Below are 20,181 nucleotides of genomic sequence, written 5' to 3'. Positions count from 1 at the left end.
CATTCACTATACTCACACTATTTATCATGCGAATAAAATGATCCTTCGCCTGTGAAGCCCCTTTTTTGTCACCATGCCGAGAGGCTTTGTTCGTGATGTCACTGACGATTTGCCAATATTCGCGAAACTGTGGCAATTCGCGGTGCAATTGTTGAGCGCAGATTCGCGCTCGCACATTACAAAATTCATAACCAACCCCGCGCAATTTCCACCCCCTCCGCACACTTCATTTCCACACGGAGGAGGGAAAAATTTCAAGTCTCGTGTAAAATTTATAAGATAAATTTTTACGTCACATTGCATATATTCAAATTTTTGTTATTACTCTGACAGAGGCGCGCACCCAACAAAAAAGGGTGGAAAGCGTGAAAACTCCGTGTTTACGCGGGGTTAGGCGGATATTTGGGAAATAATACGTGATGCTGAGGATTGTGGGAAAAGTTTTCTGTGACATTTTCCACTCAGTGATTGTTAGATATTAGTTATACATGTATTTTAGATTATGTGTGTGTGTGTGTGTGTGTGTGTGTGTGTGTGTGGGAAGGCAGGATGAAAGTTTTCCACCCCCAGTTGAGTTTTTATCATTCAAAAACTTACCCTTTCGCCCATGAAAACGTATGAAGATATGACAAAAGTTCGCATTCTTGTGCTTTCTGTGGGGGAAAGATTTGTGTGTGTTCCAGTAAACTGGATTTTGAGTAATTTAGAATCTTCTTCTGGACTTTTTGAACTTAATCACAAGTTGGAATTTGACATTTGTTTTGATCTTTACTTTGAAAACAGAAAAAAAAATCCTTTCAATCAATCAAATTTTTTTGATTTATACTAAAAGAAAATTTAAATATTTGATTATTTTCTCCATATATTGCCGCCAGAGGGCAGAAATTTAAACTTTAAATTCATTTTGGAGTTTCAATTGTATTTTCTCCTAATTTCTGGTATTTAAATTCAGCTTGTGGCAAATTTTGTGGCTTTTGATGATATTTGAATTTAAATTTTTAATCAATAATAATTAAATTAATTTCAATATTATGTCAAAAGTATTCAATCATTTATAATTTGTCATTTTTACTTGGAAAACAATTAAATTTTTATTATTTGAAAGTAAAAATCAATATTTCAATATCAAAATTTCTCAAAAATCGACTAGTTGCATTTTCAAAAACTCTTTGGCCATTTTAAGAGTGTAATTCAGCAATTTTTGAGTTTATTTGCCAATTATAGAAGAACAAATTCTTCTATAATTATCTTATTAGCGTTCTAAACGAATTCTTCATGGATTTCTTAGTGATATTTTAAGTTTATTGTTGAAAAAGACATCCAAAGTGAGCGGTTTTGAGTTGATTTAACTCAAATTATCTCCCCGTCAATATGAAATCCAATTTAAGGTAGTTGAAAATACAATTTGCGAAGGAAAACCAATTGGAAATTGACCATCAAGAAGTGTGGAGAATGAATTTAATTGAGTCAAAGATCGCCAGAGATTTGTATGATGGAAGGAAAATGGAGCACATTTTCATGTCTTGTGCTCTTTGACATGATCAACCGAAGGAATTCTCCTCATTCTTCCTTTTGCTAATTCGAGGAGTTGATGATTTCAAACACATCCTTTTGTTATGCCAGATGATGCCATATAATCACAGAGTCTCAGAAGACAAGCGGAGAAGAATTCCCTCCATGAAGATTCTCATTGTCATCATTTTAAGTGTCCCTTCAGTCGGGCCACGGAGGAAAATGTGGAAAAGGGGGCATTTTGTGCTACATACATGTGTATATATCGTGTCTGTATCTGCATAAATGTGGCCTTATGGTGCTCTGTGACAAGTATTAATGAAAACTTTCAGCCAGAAGATGTATTAAGCTTTTAAAGCACAACTCACTTGTAGCTGAAACTTTGCTAATTTATGCAATTTAATGAACATTTATAGGGATAGTTGAGCACCATTCAAGCATCGAGAATGCACACAAAAGATGGTTTTGCGTCGTCCAAAAAGAGAGTTGCTAATTGAAATGTAAAATATAAAATTTCAACCTAATTAAAATATTCGACTTTGTGCAATTCTGCAAAAGCAACACAAACACACAATATGCTTTTATACTTTTTTCCATTAGCTTCAATTGTTCCACGCTGAGACACAGTAAAAAAGGTGAAAAATTAGTTTGCAAAAGCAACAGTTTTGTTTCTCTATATAATGTTATGGAAAAAAAATAATAGTGAAATAAATTTTCATCGTGAAGCTTAATAAATCCTCACAACAGAGGAAAAATAAATTTCTGTATCAGCTGAAAAATTTATGTGAATAAACTCGGATATTAAAACTAAAATTCAAGCAACTTCTTTCATTATGGCAATAAATATTCCATATATATAAATTATTCCTTGTTTGTGAATTATGACTTTCCGCTTAAGACTGTACAACTTCTGTATTTTATGTTCTTCTCAACTTTTTCCGCACTTTTCATTCACCTATGCCAGAGGCAAATTGAAATATTTCGCAATTATTTGTAGTTCGAAGAAATTACTTTCATTGTTTTTTTTTTGCACATTATTTTGTGTAATTAAAATAGAAATTACAAATTTCTGTCCCTAACTGAAGGACACAAAATATACATTGAAAGCTTCCTTTTGCCTCTCACATCCTCTAATTTGCCCCCTCTTATGGAGAAGCACATAAATATAAGGCAGCGCGGTTATTTAATTTTTACTTCCCGCCCAAATTGCTTTCCCAAGTCCGGGAAAAATGAGGCGAGGAAGCTCAAAGTGGCTGCGGGTAACCACATAATTTTACACCTCATGAACTTTCCTCAATTTGAAAGTGTAACCCTTGCTCCGCCTCGATTGCCGAATTGAATATCCTAATTTAAGGGGGGTATTTATTGAAATTTGATACACCCTCTCGAATCTGGCGGTCGGAGTTCAACATTTCGACTATATGTATGGATAAGAGAGAGCTTTTATTGCAGCACACGGATGAACTACTTCGAGACAGAATCACTGCGCTCTTAAACATTTTACATCGCATGGGTAGAAAGTTGCTATGATTTTTGGAGAGATTCCCACTAAAACTTAAGAATGTTAAACTTTTATCAAGTAAAAGTGACATTTGAAATGAATAAGGAAGAAAATTCCTGTTAAAACAGTATTGGAGAGTTTTAAGTGATGCCACATTGTGTAAAATAAAGAAATATAATGAAGTTTTTAACACAAGTGGTGAAATTTTGAAACATATGGTGAATTCTTTAACACTTTTAGTGAATTTTTTTTAACATATGTTGTGAATTTGATGTTTATTTCTGTATAATAGAAATTAATAAATGATTTATTAACATATGTGGTGAATTTTAAACATCTCGTGGTGAATTTTTAACCACTTGTGGTGAATTTTAAGCCACATGTAGCGAATTTCCTAACATTTGTAGTGAATTTGATGAGTAAAGTCTTATAAAAAATTTTAATGAAATAATTTTTAACACATTCGCCATTTGAAACCTTTCTGTGTGACTCAGAATAGCATTTATGGTTCCAAACTAATATAAAACAATTTTAACATTCCGTATTTGAGTTGAAATCACTCCATTTATTGACGACTTTTATTCTAATCTTATATTTTGCACCGAACAAAATAATTGTCTGATACTCAGCAATATTGGAAAGCTGAAGAAAAAGCTTCGCATGTGGCTAGAATGTCTGTCACTTGAAATCTTATGAATTTTCTTCGGGTTTTATTCAAATGTCAAGTTGTGATTTCAATTCTACACTCGACACATGGAGAATGTCTAATAACATCGCCTCATTCTGGCATAGAAAAGAGAGAGAGAGAGTGAGAGAGAGTAAATATGGGAGAAAGATCACGATTTCAGTGGCAACAGATCCAGAGGAATTTCCCTCACGTTCTTGCCATTTATTCACCTTCTGCTTTTTGCACAATCACCCCCTGTTGTCCCCCCTCCGCCAGAAGCATTGGGGTGTGTTTCTCCTCGATGGCTGGGGAAGAAAGTAAATAAATAAACAATATATAGTTGGTGCGGGAATCTGAAAAGCTGCCGCACAAAACACAAGTACAATATTTTTATACTTCACCATATGATCCACATCACAACTTTTCTCTAATATAAACATTGCGCCAAGTGGGCGGGGGAAAAGGAGAAGAAAAAAGCACCCATTCACGAACTCCTTCGTCATTGTCGTGTATCTCATCCGCCACCTTCAGCCCGAGCCTTCGGGCGTGGTTGAGAGGCAGAAAAAAAAAGTTGGAGGTTTAATTGTTAAACTTTCGCCTCACTTTATTGTTACAGATAAAGGGAAAATGAATAATAGACCACCGCCAGCCTTCGTTGGCTCACCACCGAGTCCTCGAAGTCCGTCGCTGTGCTTTCCATCGCCGAAGCAGCAGAAATCGGCGGAAAAGTCCGGTCTCTGTGGCAGATCTTCCAAGAGACGATCGCCAATGTTGGCAGCTATTGGTGAGTTTTTAATTGCATGATTAGCCCAGGAAAATTGTTTTAAATTTCTCCAGAAACTCTGGCAATTTCAACATCATCTCATTCACAACCTCTGTGCGTATTTTCCCATATGTTATTGCTGGCGGTGTGCAGCGTAGTGCTATTTAAACTTTAAAATTATAATTAAATTTCGGTATACTAAATGGAAAAAGCGACCCTTCATTGCCAAAGTCAGAGTGGCGCGATGCAAAATTGCATGGAAAAGTTTGATTAAACATTCACCAAACTGAACATGCATCATGTTTACCTGCTGAAACAGGATATTTAATCACGGCATATGCGTGCTTAGTTTGTATTCCTTCTACTCATGTGATTCTCTAGACTAAACTATTTTGTGAACATTTTATTTCCCCCTAATTAATTTACAATCTCACTTCATGCAGTGGATTTATGCTAAAATTACCCTCTTTTCTGCGGGACAAAAATCTACAGACTTGCTAAAACTCTTAATGAATGCTGACGCGAAATTGAATGCATCTGCTTAGCAATTTGTTGTTTTTAGTGTTGCACAGTGCAATTTTGGAGTCTAAAACAGTCTTATTGGAATGGAGAATAATTGTCAAGAAACGGCACGGATTTTCCGGGGATTACGGATAATTTCTATAAATTTTATTCTGAGATCAGCTATTTTCTAAACTAATGCAACGATGTTCGTCAGTGAATTGTGATTCATAATATAAAAAGCAATATTTTCCGTATTTCTTTAGACATTCATTGAATAAGGAGAACCATAAATAAGTATAATTTGGAGGTTATGTTTCCCACTTTTCCCGAGATTAGCGCAAAAAGTCGCCTCGAAAGTGGAAAAAGTCTGTAAAATTGTTTCCCACGAACAATAAAACACTTTCATAACAAATTTGCGTACTAAAACTGTCATTTGGTGTCATTTTTGTCAAGAAAAATTGTCTAATTTTCGCAAAATCGCAGTAAAATGCACTTTCATAGTTAAGAAACGCTTAAATAGAAGTCGTGTGTGATATTTCTCTTAAGTATGGTGACAAAAATACATGCTGAAATACAGAGTCGTTCAACGACACTGTAAAAAGACGCAGAAAATAGGGTAATTTTAGCATAATTCCATCCCTGAATCACTCACTAAAAACAGCTCACATTTTATCAATTTCAGCATTTCATGTCAAATGAATTAACTTTTTTTTCTCTCTCTCTCTTTAGGTGCTTTAATTCTCGTATTGGCGTACACAACATTCGGTTCAGTTTTGTTTGTAACACTGGAAACTTATGATTCTGGGAATGCAGAAGAAACATCTGTTGCAGCATCAAAACCATATCCAAGAACTGATTTGGTGAATTCAGAAATTCGCTCCAGGTAAAGTTAATTTTTATATTTTACAGAATTCTTCATTACATGAGATGCACAATTGTAAAAGAAGTTGGAAATTCAACTTGAAATTGTTTAAATACTCACAAGAGCTGAGGAAAAATTGAATTATGCGTGCATTTTGAACTTTCTTCCATGGTGAAATGCATAGAAATTCTCTGATGGGAATTTATGAAAAGAAACTCATGGAGAATTCCATAGAAATTACTTTCCAACAATTCCTGTTGAGCTTTGTAATGCATAAGTTTTACTAAAGGAAGACGTCTTGAGCTGCATTTTCCACAGACTAACATATGTAGATTGAAGAAATAATTGTCTTGTTGCACCCAATTGCAAATACATGAATATTTCAGAAGAATTGCAAGCAGTGAATTGGAAATTACTATATATATATAATGTTATGCAGAAATTTCAGTGGGAATTTTCTCAAGTATTTCGCACGCTTCGTCTTTGTAAATTCAATTACTCCCCTTGAGTAGATCCTCAACATGTTAATTATCATAGATTTGCGCCCTAATTGGATTCATGCGTTCTTTGTATAGATGAGAAGAGCGAATGGCTGTTCAGGCCTTTCGCACCATCAAACATACAATTTGCTCTAATATCAATGCTACAAGGTTTGAGTATTTTGCCACTGAAATAGAGAATAGGCAGGCAACAGTGCTCATTTGGGCGAAAAAGAAGCCTGTAAAATTAATTTTATTGTGGTATGAAATTCATGGATACCTTCAGTTGAGGGAGTTTCAAGTGCGGAAAATGGCATGAATTTGGAGCATCATTTAAAGTTATGATGAGGAAAATGTGTTGTTCCTCAATAGTATCTGGCCCACAACAGGGATTCCTCAATGGGCGACTGACACAGAGGGTGTAAATATTTAGTAAATACACACATTTCAGCATATGTGAGGATAGTAGTGCTGATAAATGCCATGCTGGGTGTCTCTGTCGAGGCCCAAAGTTAAAGAAGAAGCCAGAGGTAACTAAAGCCTGGCAGGAAAACCACCTCGACCACAAGCCATCCTTGCAACCTCCTTTCTCTCCCCCTCCCATTGTCAAATATTCACTCTGCACGATGATCCTGAGTATAACTAAAATAAACGATTATTGGCTTAATTTTCTCCACAGTGTTTAACACGAAAATTTACTATATAGTCCTCCGAATCTCCTTCTTATTCGTCCTTTCTCTCTCACGCCCAGGATAATTTCTGTCAGTCCGCGCTAAAAAGCTTTCCTCCCATTTCAACTCTGGGCTGTATTTGTTGTGCTTCCTTCAAATGACTTCACCGTATTACATATATATAGAGCCACCTTTTCGCTGAAGCACAGCGAGAGTGGCTGTGAATCCTTTTTCATTTCTGCAAGTTACGGACGGTGTATTTTACATACAAGCTACAGCACTCCAATTTATTAGCGTTGATGAAGTGTAATTTTTCTCGAGGGATAGAGAAATAAGCTCTTTCGTGCTACAATTTCAAATTAAACATAACCCCAATTTAATATTCCAAAAATTTTCCATCCCTGCTGTTTTTCCACCACACACACACACGCAGGCTTTCCCATAATTATAATATTTACCCACTGTTTTTTTTTCTCTGGCAATTCAGAATGAGGAGGAAAAAAAGGCCAAAAGCAAGCACCATAAATGTTGTTTATGTATCTCTTGAAAGGAAAATATTTTAATGAGAATTAGAAATATGTATTATTTGCTGAAATTACACACAAATATGACCCTTGTTGTTGTGCGTTAACAAATAATCTATTGTGCGTATTTTGTGCCTCTAAATACAATAATTTCCCCAATATTTGTGATTTATATTTCAATATTTAAAATTTTAAGTATTTTTATTACAAATTCTTCCTCTTTAATACATTAGAAATTTAAATATAATTCAAAAAGTTTCAACAAGGCCAAACAAATAAACATTCATGACCATTGAGACTGCTCAAAAATTGACTTTTCTCATGAAATTCGAGAGCATTGCCAAAGGATAATAATGAAGACAAGCCTGAGAAAATAGTTTCTTTCCCAAGCAGAACTAAGTCTCTAGAATGGTAGGTTGAATCATTCATTCCTGTCATCATTAATTCAGAATAACTCTCGCCAAATATCAAATTGTGGTTGCCACTTGCCAACATTGTGCAATCTCCCCAAGGATATTTCATGCCTCAAATTGAAGGCAAATGCTCCTTTGGCGCAATAAAAAATGGGTGCATTTGCAGGAGCTGCAAGCGAAGGCAGTTTACATTGATGTCGGTGCAGAGATTTTCTTATTAACACCACGATTTGCAAGATAATTCATGATGCATTTCCTTAAGTGTGTGCACGTCCTTCTCTCCGCCCAAATGTGCCAGTGTTGGGTGGTCTTTAGAATTGATGGAAGGCAAATTACCATAAAAGTCATAAAAATAACAAATTATATAAAATTCCTCACCTCCAAAATGCCATTTTGCAGCTCCTCACGATTGCAATTCCGCTCGAGGATTACAGCGATGGAGTCTTGCCTTTGAGCAACAGCATATGGATGAGATTAAGTTTGAAAACCTCTTTGGCGTGATGCTTCTTTTGCGCCAAGAGCGGAGACAGACTTACGGATGATCCACGAGTCTGTAAGACTGTGATATATCACTCGATATATCGCTAGACAGCTCAAAATGGCGGATCTCCTGCAAATCTTACTTGCTTAATCGGCACTAGAACCATTTTCTGGGCTTGGCCTGACAAGATTTCGGCTCCACTGTTCTCTATTCTGCTTACCTCTCCTTCTGACGACGTCTACCTCAGGATAGTGCTCGTAATATTCATTTATTCTTCCTTATTCTGTGTGCGGCTGCCGCCGACTTCATCGCCGAGGAAAAACCAAGGTTTATCCAAGGTCAGAAAGGAGTCCACAACTTCTGTTGTGCCCAATGATCTCGATATCGTCAGCGACACGAACCCATAAGTGTCTAATCGCTCTTACGTCTGTAATCTCTAAAGTGTTGGGATTGGGAATAATATCAGTAAATGGCCACATTATCTTTGGCTGTTTTGTCGATATGAAATGAGAATCTATTTCCTAATGTTCTACTGTAAACTTTCATGTTTTTTCGCCTTGGGTCCAAAGAAAAAAGAGGAAAATTCATTGTTTGCCGCTCATTTATAAGTAAATATCTGGTGTATATCTGTTGGACAATGGGGAAGAAAGCCGTGAGAAGGCGGAAAAGGCGAACTTTTATTTCACCACGACTATACATATGGGCCCATGTAGTTATGTGAGTGTGTCTGTGTATAGAGAAATTTGTGCAAATGGAGGTGGCGGAGAAAGAAAAGTTAACTTTACGAGAAAGGCGAAACTGTATAACCATTTCACTGATCAACTTGTGCTGTTTTTGCTGTAATACACACACGCCGCACTTACCATCCAGTGCAATAATGAAACTATTGTGTTTCCCCTGATTGTATTCCTCGCCATCCGTCGTCCTCTTGGCAACCCCCATAAAAGGGTGTTAGTGGTATTTTCTGCTTCTTCCCTTCACTTTTGCTACTCACAGAGAGAGTTGCTCCCGTTGTGAACTGCACGAGAACCTCCCCCTCGTCCCACTGCAATATTCAGCAAACTATTGTGCCATGTAGATTATGGACTGTGTTGTTTGGGGGTTGAGCATTAAGCTGCGGCTCGGCTCAATGGAGAGGCTCTTTACAAAATTGAAATTCATCCCGCATCCAATTCGTATATAAATAAACACGGATAGATTGATGTAGCCTCAGTAGTGTTGTTGCCACAGGCGATGGTCCACGGACAAGGTCATGGTGACCACTTTTGTACTTTAGTGCTCTCCAAATCGCTTATAAGAATGTACATGTTGGTAAGTGTTTTTTCTCCTTGAGCGGAGCGCAAGAAAGGGGAAAATTGAGTGAAAAAATATATAGGAAAAAGCTCCTCAAGTTTGCACAAACTTAACCAAACCTCAATGATCAATTCCCACTCACACTGAGGAATGCTAAAGAGGTGTTATGGTAGTTTAAAATACAGATCAATTCGCATTCAAATAAGGAGTGTAAAATATATATTATGTAGCTTAAAACTGTCTTGGCTATTCTCAGTCATGGCGATTGTGTTAAAAATTCACCACTTGTGTTAATTATTTCACCATGTGTGTTGAGAAATTCACCACACCCCAGAAAATTAACCACTTGTTACTTTCACTTCTGGTTAACACGTGTTAAGTCAATTTGTACAGCTCAAATGTGTTATTTTAAAACAATCTTCAGCGATTGCTTTTCATCAAATGCGTTGAAAGCTGAGTAGAAAATTGACAACAAGTTGCAATCATGTGTTATGTTGAAATTTTGATATCTCTGAATTTTAACATTCTCTAGTTGTAGTGGAAATTGATCCATCTGTCCAGAGATTTGTAATTGATGCGTTCATTATATCTGCGGAAGTATATATTATTTTCAGCACATTTACTTAAGCAACGCAAACACCTCTCGAGGTTATATTGATTACATTACTCGCTGTCTTGACAAAATAACCAAAGAAAAAACAACTCGCCGAAATGGTGTTTGCGTTGAGAATGTTTAATGCCAAAGTGAAGTAAGAAGAGAGAGACATTTTCTTCCTGTGCCTCCTGAAGATCATGATTGTGTGCTGTGGAAAATACACAAAAGTCAACGGTTTTCACCAGAGGCCGTCATCAATAAATGAAATGAAATGGGAAATGGTGCTTGACTGCGTGTATCTTCGGGGAACACTCACGCAGAGACAGAACAATGAATAGGTGAATAGTCCTGAATTATTTCTTTTCCCAGCGTCTTCGCTCATGCCATCCAGGTTGTGTGTGTGTGTAGTGTTTATATCCATTAACAAAGCGAAACAATTTCAAGCAATTTAATTACTATCGCCTGCAGGCGGACACATCTTCATTATTGCGCCATCCTCGGCATCCTTTCAGCATCCTTGCGTCGTCTGGGACGTTAAATCATATCTGAAATCGTTCTTTAGACTGTCCACTTGTCATGTGGGTGGATTACGAGTGTGGCCATGATAGAGTCAAGTCAAAGAAGACAGAGAAAACAATACTGCCAACTATTTATTGTGAGGATACAACTGAATTGAGATACGGACTGACAGAGACAAGGGTTAATTTCAATGGGAGACGTGATTATGTCGCCATCGCATACACCAATTAATTGCTCTCTGCAATCCAATTCACTGTTGCACAAATCACTTGGATCTTAAACTCAATTTAAACCAAATTGACTCACAATAATGATGATATCAAAGCGTATCAAACGATATAATTAATTTCTGTACAATAAAGCGACAGAATAAGACGAAATTACTTTCTTTTTTCAAATCACAAAAGAGTGAATGCACTGATAGAATGGAAAGTGCTCAATTTGCTGAGCACACTGAAAACACTGTATCACAATGAGCACCATTATTATGGGAATTTTCTCAATGATAATGAATTCCATCCGAGCTTTCACACAAATTCTCAAAACTCCGAAAGCTTTTCTATCATTTTTCAACACTTTTTAGCGTCTTTAAAGTCATTTTTCATCGCTTTTTAGACTCATTCAACTGTTTTTCAAAATCTAATCTAAGTTTTGCATTTAGAAAATGTTTTGAAAAATTCTAACCAAATTTTTAGGTTATGAATTGGACTTAAAAGATCATTGTTGAACTAATTTAGACCTTTATAAACCTGGAAATATGAATGCTTCTGCTAGACTGAAATTGGATTTTTTGAGGTTATGATTGACTTTTCAGCTTTTTCTCAATAACTATCAAGTTTTTTCGATCAAAAATGCTCAATTTTGCCGAGTATATGAGAAATATACCTAGATTAAATACAAATTTCATGATTTTATGTGTTATTTTGTCAGCAGAATTTCTTTTAAGTCAATAACATAACCTAGAAAAGCCATAAAATTTGTTTGTCTAAGTGGAATTTTATAGAAAATGCCTTTATTTGTTGAAACTGAAGGCTTTTGCTATGCAAATATTCCGAATATTTTACCACTTGCAATTTCCAAACACTTTCACAAAAAACTGTACACCACTTCCGACCATAATATTTACCCCTTATTTAACAAATCTGTTAGATTGACAATAAAAATTCTTGTGGTTTTTCCGAATATGTATTAATTGAAGATCTTCTCATTATATAAACTTTAAAAAAGTTATTCGGGATATTTTTCTCAGTGCATATAAATGCGAAAGTGTGAAGAATTTATTTCCGACGACCTAAATTTTATAAATATTTATTATCCTATTTAAACTTTTACGCACCTTTCATTTAAATAAAGCGCCTCGGAAGCGACGAAAAATCTTCACATTGTTCATGCGACAGATGAAGAAATTTTATGTTAATGAAATGTAATGTCATATTTTATCCGGAAGAAGCGTCCTATTTGTGAATAGAGTCACAATATTTATAAGCATTCGCTCGGCGTATAAATGCAAAAGATATAATTTAATTACAGCGCGCTTCTTTTCATATGTCTTTTCAGAACGGTGGATCGACTTTGGTCGATAACGGAGGACTTGAACATTCTGTATAAAGAAAATTGGACACGACTTGCTGCTCAAGAAGTTCAGCATTTTCAGGTAATCCCTAAATGTGGTCACATCTTCCTCTTCGCTGGAAGTCTGAAAGCTTTATAAAGTTTTGAGTAGTTTTTGGCGTTGGTGGGTTTTGTTCATGGCATTCGGTTTTTCTCTCATCTTTTTTTTCTCTGTGTGTGTTGTGATGAAAATAATAGCCAACAAAAGGGACGACGGAAGACTTGGAGTAATAAACGTGAAAAGAAAGACATGAGAAAATCATAAATAAAAGTTTTGCTTTTAAGCAATAACAAAACTTTTATACCCACAGTGATGACAAAAGCTCACCTCGTCCATAAGATAGCGAAGGACGAAATTCAGGTGAATGGAGAAAAATTGAGAAGATCCTCTTCGTCAAGTACACATTGCGGTTTGTGAGAAAATTTGTGCATTTCCTCACAACTTGTGAATTCGTCCCAACAATTGCTTGTCGATTGTCCTCTTATGCTATGTCGTCAGCATAAAGCATGGCATAAAGTCACCAATTTCTCTGGTATTTTCTCCACAGAGCGGAAAAATATATCTTCTGTGCTTGAAGTTTGACATGCAACTTCAAAGCAATTATATATCATAAATACAATTTATATTATAATCATTCAAGTGATTCAGGTTGAAATTTAATTGACAATTTAATAAACAACAACAAATTGCTTGAGCAATTCAATGTCAAAGGCTTAGAATTTACCCACGAAACCACTTGACTCGGAGTTTGATATTGATTTATGAATGTTTTGACATTATCGCAAATATGTTTCCATTGCACAATATCAAGGGGAAGATATTGTGGTGAGAAGTGGTGTACAGCTGGGCTGAAGTATTTGTGAAGTGGAAGTGCTTGAAAATTTGCAATTTACTGCATAAAATAACTCCAATTTCGGTCACTTTCATTGGAAAAACTCACAAATAAACAACTACAAATATTTTTAACAAAATCACAACCTCATATTTTAATTTAAAAACTGTGTTCAACTTAAAAGAAGTATTCCTAAGTGAAAGTGCGTCAATACTTCCCTGTTTGTGCTTAAATTTTAACTTAAATTAGTGAAAAGTTTGGAATTTCTTTGCAATATTAGCGAAAAATAATGATTCCTTAGATTATTTCTAGGTTATGTTACAAAAAAGCTTCCAAATTCATTCAATTATGCACCTAAACTGGTTTCATTTGCATTTTCTGGCACAATAATTATGAAATCTGATGAAAATCACACGTTTTCGATGCAAAACTGTGTTAATTACGCAAAAATTGAATCATAACCTCTAAAATATTATTTCAGGGTAGAAAATTGTGTATTTTAAGAGCTCTTTGATTGATTTTCTCCTCTAAAATTGTAAATTTTCCTTCAATGTTGCCTTTAAGTGCTCTTAAATAAGTTTCTTTCGAGGATTCTTTGAAATATCTTAAGATAATTTTCAGGTTATGTGCTAACGTGCATAAAAATTAAGTGAAGTGTGTACACAGTCTGGCCATATTATCTCCCCCTTGGACAATATCTAAAGCAATGCGCAATGTATGAGGCAAATTGTCAAGCGAGAAGAAGCCAGCATTTGATCCTGTGTGCGAATCGAAATATTTTGGTGCTGAAGAGAAATTATAGTGGGAATGAATTGGGAGAAAAGCTGGATCGAAAGCAATATGTTGTACAACACATACATTGCTTTTCATTACACCCAGAGATTCGCCACTCCGGCCATGAGAGCAATTACTATACGGAATATATCGATAGTCACACAAATCACGATTCAACCCAATTCATTCCTGAGTCACCCTCGTCTTTCGGCACAGCGAAGCGATGGCTGTTAAACATTTTCAATATTGTACTTTAGCCAGAGCTTCCGCCACATACATTCGGCCCATGTGTACATTATGTACATCGAGGACATTTAGGCGAAGCCAATCGAGAGGAGCAATCAAATTGGCTGCACTGCAAATGTAGAAGAGTGACGGCAAAATCTTCATTAATTGCCTGATGAATGAACTAAACGCAAATTTATTTCATTTATTTATCTAATTTCAGCAAACTTCAAAGCTTGTAAATTTACAAAATTGATGAAAAATTCTTCGGAGTGAAAAGCTCTCGAATTTTCCACATTTCACATGATTCTGTGTGCAAAGAAAATCCATATTGCAGAAATATTGGGAAAAGCAAAGTTGTTGAGAAGGAATTTCACTCATGTGCTTCGTCCAAGGGGGAGATAATGTGGCTCAATTCTATTCAACACTTCCATTACTTCTTGACCTCAAAATTTTTCTTCAATTTCTGTTTTTATCAGCCTGAAAACTGAATTAAGAACACTGACGAAGAGGTTTCAAAAGAAAAACGGATTTAAATTATTTTTCTTCAATTTTTTTTATCATAACCTAAAAAACATCATCAAGAAACTTAAAACAATTATTCCAAATATTAAAAAAAGATACAAAATCATCATAATTCTTTTTAAAGCTCAAAATTGAAGATTTTGATTCCAAGCTTGATGAGAAAACACTAAAAATTCATATTTTTGGGGTTATGTTTAATTTTCGTAGAGTTTTAGGCTTTTTTTCTTACCTAAAAACCAAAAATCGCGATATTTATTGCATGCAAATGCTAAACTTTGCAAATAAGTAAGAATATTTCCACTTTTAACGTGATAATTGATGTTTTTGAGGTTATTTACTCAGTAATTCTTGCTTTATTGAGTCACATAACCTAGAAAATAATGACGATGATTTTTTTTCTGGTGTCACATCTAAAGAAATTAGTTTATAAACGACTTTGTGAGCAGAAATCTTGAAAATATTGAGACACTTCAATTTCTTAAGCACTTCTGCTGAACTGAACACCAGTTGTGACCGTAATATCTCCCCCTTGGCCTCGTCCAAGATACATGAGCTGGAATATTGGGCGATTATAAGAGTGTATGATTGGTCTGATTGGGTCTGGATGAAATATTGCTGTGAGACTTGGAATGTTTGACTGAGTAAACAGTGTCTGTACATGACTTGGACATGCAAATTGAATTCTTGAGGATCTGTCCGTGCTTGTGTGCTCAGCAACTGATACAAATTGTGTAAACATAATTTCAATCACAGAGAAATCTCAAGGTGATACTGTTCGATTGAATATGCATCGTGATTCTGATCGGCGAATGTCTTGCAGGACACACTGCTGAGAGCTGTGCAGTCCTCGAAGCTGCAGCAGCCAGGATTGCAGCCAGTGATCAAGGCGTACCGATGGGATTACGCTTCCGGCTTCTTGTGAGTTTACCTTTGAAATATGCAAAATCCCCGCCTAAAACAACCCCAGCCATTCTCAAATATTGCTTCTCCCACAGATATTCACTGGCCTTAATCACCACAGTTGGTAAGATTGCATTGAATCGATATAATTTAATCAATTTCACCCTCATATTCCCTTCACATCTTGGCGCAATTGACGTCTGATTAGTATTTAAATTTGACAAAGGTTACACTTTGTTTTGCTAGCATAAAATCTTGCCTTCGTTCCTGAATTACGCTCAACTTATTTCTCCCAGAATTGATGAAGAAAGAGGAATTTTTTCTAAGAAAACTTCATCAGACATGCATAATAATGAGAAATATTTCACTGTGCTCTAATCAGAGTGTTTTTTTTGGTCATATATAAAAGAATATTAATTCCTAGAATCCCAAGAATTGATGGTGAAGTGAAATTGTGTAACAAACCACATTCTTCAGATGCCAAGAAGTATAATAATGATTTCATTTAAGTACATCAATCTTCTCATAATTAATACAGTCCATGCATAAGAAACATAATCCGCAGTTCATGAATGACATATACGCAAAAATAAACAAAGGACAACCTGCGGGTGATGCTTGTTAAAGAGAAAATAACATTTTATCTCCTTGTATTGTAGAATTCGAGGAAATTTTTTTAATTTCACAAACAGCTTCGCGGTGGAGTTTTTCTCTCTCTTTTTCTTCACTGCCAAACGGATTCAGACGTGTATATTTTCAATGGGGAAAATTCATTAATGGATGAGGTGGGTGGGAAAGAACTTTTTTTTCTTCTCGGATATTATTACCCCCAAAAGTTGGTAAAGCATGCGAAGGAGATAAGAAAAATATACAACGAGAGGGAGGATCAGTGCGCTACATTTCACGTTTAAAGTTGCATATTTTCCAGGGCTCTTTAATAAGCTAATAGCATTTATGTGAGCAAAAGAGAGGCAAAGTCGGCAATTTTTCCACCATGATATTTGTCGTAACTTTGCAACAAATCCACTTTATTTGCATACACTCTCTCTCTCTATCGATTTTGGGAAGTGAGAGACGAAAAGTTTTCCACATAACTTTTCCCACTCGCAGAAAATCTACATGAGGAATTGAGCTTTTGCATTTTACTCCTTACGATAGAGCTATGTATAATGTGGCCAACAAGTGATTTGCAATGGCAAGTTAACTATGGAATTGTGGAGATAAAAATACAGAAACACACACAGACACACACAGGAAACAATTCGCTGAAAGTAATGCAAATTCACAAAACTAAGAATTACTTAATATTAGATTATTTTGCACACAATTAAACAAATCCAGAGGAACAAACTGCATAAATTTTCTCCGCACTGTCTTCAAGATAGCGACGCTCATGATGGGAATATTCAGTTGTAATAATTCTTCCTAGCTGTAATTATGGAAATTAGTCATCCTTTCGCTTGTATATATATGGAAAGTTGTGATGTGAGCAAGAGAGTGAAGATTATTCTAAACTGAACCAAGGAGAAGCATTACTAACATCTCTAACTATCTCTCTGGAATGTGGTTTGGCTGCTTTTCAGCACAACTAATCCCTCAAGTAATGTTCTTCCTCCCAAGCGAAGTAAGATGACTTCAACTGAGCCAAAATGTTGCTTCTGCTCACAAATATGCATATCCGCATGCCTAATTTCCATTCTACATTCATGTAGGTGATAAGTTTGGTGACAAGAGTCACGCGAAAAATCAAGAAAAAAATGTGTAGGGGAGAACGGGGCAACATGAGACATGAAAAGCCACTGATTTTCCACATTTAGGCGATTTTAAGATTCTTCCTTGGCATTTACTAGTCATTTTCCTCAAAATCCATTCGACTATTCCAATTATTTCTCACTTTTCTGGACATTTCTAGGGGATTTGCAAAGTGGGGCAGCTTTGAACAGCGCCTTTTCCGAACAGAAAATGCAACCTAAGTTGTGCATTTTACATTATATTGCGCCAAAAACGACTGATAACTTGAAATTTTAAATTTAATTCATGGTATTCTTGCTGGAATTGAAGAAAATCAGTTTTCCGTTAAATGTGCCTCTGCTAAAGTGTCTGTGCTACAATAAAGAATTTGCCATGAAAGTTATTCTAAAGCTTTCTTTGCCATTCAATGAATAATCAGAAAATTCACTCAAAGAATAACTGAAAAATTGCAGTTTGAATCTGCCTCAAAATTAAAACTGCCCCAAAGTGGGGCAGTTTTGTACAAAATGTCGAGAAATGAAAGAAAAAACTTCGGTTTTCAATACAAAATTAAAAAGAATGAACAGAATTTTCCTCCAAGGTTTTGTCTTTTTGGAAAATGCATCGAAAGTCGATACTAAAATCTACATACCAAATTTCCCCGCTCTCCCGTAATACATGGTGACAGATATGGGAAATTTTAATTAATGCCACAAAAATAGTAATGAAGAAATTATGTGCACATGAATAATTTGTGGTAATTTCGATTCAATGAATTTACTACAAAATATCGTGCAAATTAAATTTTGCGTGTGACGAATATATGCATAATGATGTTGAATTCTAGTGAATTAGGAGTGTTTTCGCGTGTCACGCTAAGTATGTTGATTGTTTCCACAAAGAATATACACCGTGGGTGATGGAAGAGGTGATTTAATCAGTGTGAAAGAGGCTGAAAGTCGTGCGTAAAGCGTCGGAACACAGGTGTGCAAATCTTTAAATTTAACAAGAGACACACACTCTCGACGATGACAGAGACAGACTTGCGTAGAAGGAAAGCCAAGAGACAAAGAAAATGCAGGGTTTTGTTGTCTGTCTGTGGATGTGCGTCAGATCATTAAGTGTTTTCCTCCCCTTTTTCATCTTCATCTCAACGACACGCGAGCGGCACCACCAAAATTATCCCTATTGTTTTCTTGTGAATGTGTTCCTCCGCGAGAACCAAAATAAGCAATTTGAATTTTAAATTTGGCTTTTGGTCTCAACCCCGCACATAAATTGACATTTTGCAGATTCATCCTGTGAAAGACATTCAAGTTGCCACGCAGTGTTAAAGGCGGTTTTTTTTTCGCATTTGACTTAAGAAAATTGTTTTTTTTTTTCACATCAACCGAGAAATGCATTGAGAAGTATTTTCTTTAATTAAAAAAAATAAGATTTCTCCTCTTTTGTGTGTGTGGAGAAGTTCTTGAATGCGCTAAGCGGATTGACAAATTTTGGTGGAAATCAGTCGCACGTTCTTGTGTGAAATATTCAATTCAAGTCACAAATGGCTGAAGAAAGACTCCTTCACGACTGCAAGAATCTATATGTTGTGAATGAAGAGGCGGAAGACAAGGTATAATGGCGAATGAGGGAAAACTGAAGAGTGCTTTTCACTGCAAAAATTCTCGAAGGCACATCAGCAGCATCAAGAGATCATTTGGCACATTTCAATGGGCTAATGATTCTATTTAGAATTCGCTGTCTGTGCATCGGCAGAGAGAAAGGAGCGCGTTCGTGATTAAAGAGAATCTGGGTTAATTGCATCTATTGCTGACTATAAGTACTAAACGGCAAATTACTCTAGAGTTCTTATTTTTAGATGAAGTACCGCGCATCAGCTTTTATTGCCAACAAGGAAAATTGAATGGGGTGTATAAACACAATATAATCATTCCCCATTCTATGTACTGTAATATATCACCGAAAGGGTGAAAAGTTTTTAAAGTCATTTCTCAGTCCACAGAGAGCACTTTGTGCACTGCATTTCTCTAGGGTTTTCCAAGGAAATTCACAGCAGCATTAATCAAATGAAACTGAATTTCGAACATTAAATAAAAATTGTAAGTCATGCATTTTTATAGTTATTGTAATTGGATTTCATGTATTGATTGTAATATAATCAGATGATTTAGCCAATTTTTTTTCACTGTTTATGAACAGAAAGAAAAATTTATAACATTTAACACACCAAAAGAAAATTGATTTGTCCTCGAAATCTGAATTATAAAAGCCTCTATTTCAACAATTTGAGGCATTTTCTTAACTATTTTGCTAAGAAAAAATCAATTTTATTGCTTTTTCTAGGTTATGTTATTGATTTAATAGTGTTTCTGTCGATTTAATAACCCTCAAAATTATCAAATTCACATTTAAGCTAAGAATCTTTTCTTAAAATTGGCAAATTCAACCTAATAATGCAGTAAAAACACTGCGATATTCGCTATATTTACTCATTTTCAGATTCAAAAGGATTAAATTAGTCAAGAAGGTTTTTCAAGCTGGATTTATAACCTCACAATTTGGTCAGAATGTTTTTTTAAATATTTCCCAAAGACAAAACTCAAGGTAGAAATTATTCTTGAACAAATCCTTGGACATTGAGATCATTTCAATCTGAAATCTAAGCACTTCAAGGAGTCTAGAAAATGATGCAAAGTAACAATAACAGCAGAAGAAAAATCAGTGTTAAAATTATGACTGAAAACTACTAATAAAATAGGGTAATTCTAGCATAATTCCACTGCTGAAGTGTG

At 35.5% G+C, this 20,181-nt stretch overlaps 1 protein-coding gene across 1 annotated transcript in view; it reads left to right on the top strand.

The window, feature by feature from the left end:
- Positions 1-4,307: 4,307 nt before the first annotated feature.
- LOC132264513 (TWiK family of potassium channels protein 18-like) overlaps positions 4,308-20,181 on the top strand; it is a 32,259-nt gene continuing 16,385 nt past the window's right edge. The window contains 5 exon segments of the mRNA XM_059764748.1: positions 4,308-4,464; positions 5,677-5,830; positions 12,342-12,438; positions 15,573-15,670; positions 15,748-15,776. Of these exon segments, the coding sequence (XP_059620731.1) occupies positions 4,308-4,464; positions 5,677-5,830; positions 12,342-12,438; positions 15,573-15,670; positions 15,748-15,776 (535 nt within the window).

The sequence above is a fragment of the Phlebotomus argentipes genome, unplaced genomic scaffold (assembly GCF_947086385.1).
Source record: "Phlebotomus argentipes unplaced genomic scaffold, Phlebotomus argentipes genome assembly contig_27, whole genome shotgun sequence".
Classification (NCBI taxonomy): domain Eukaryota; kingdom Metazoa; phylum Arthropoda; class Insecta; order Diptera; family Psychodidae; genus Phlebotomus; species Phlebotomus argentipes.
This window is presented reverse-complemented; position numbering and strand designations above follow the sequence as displayed.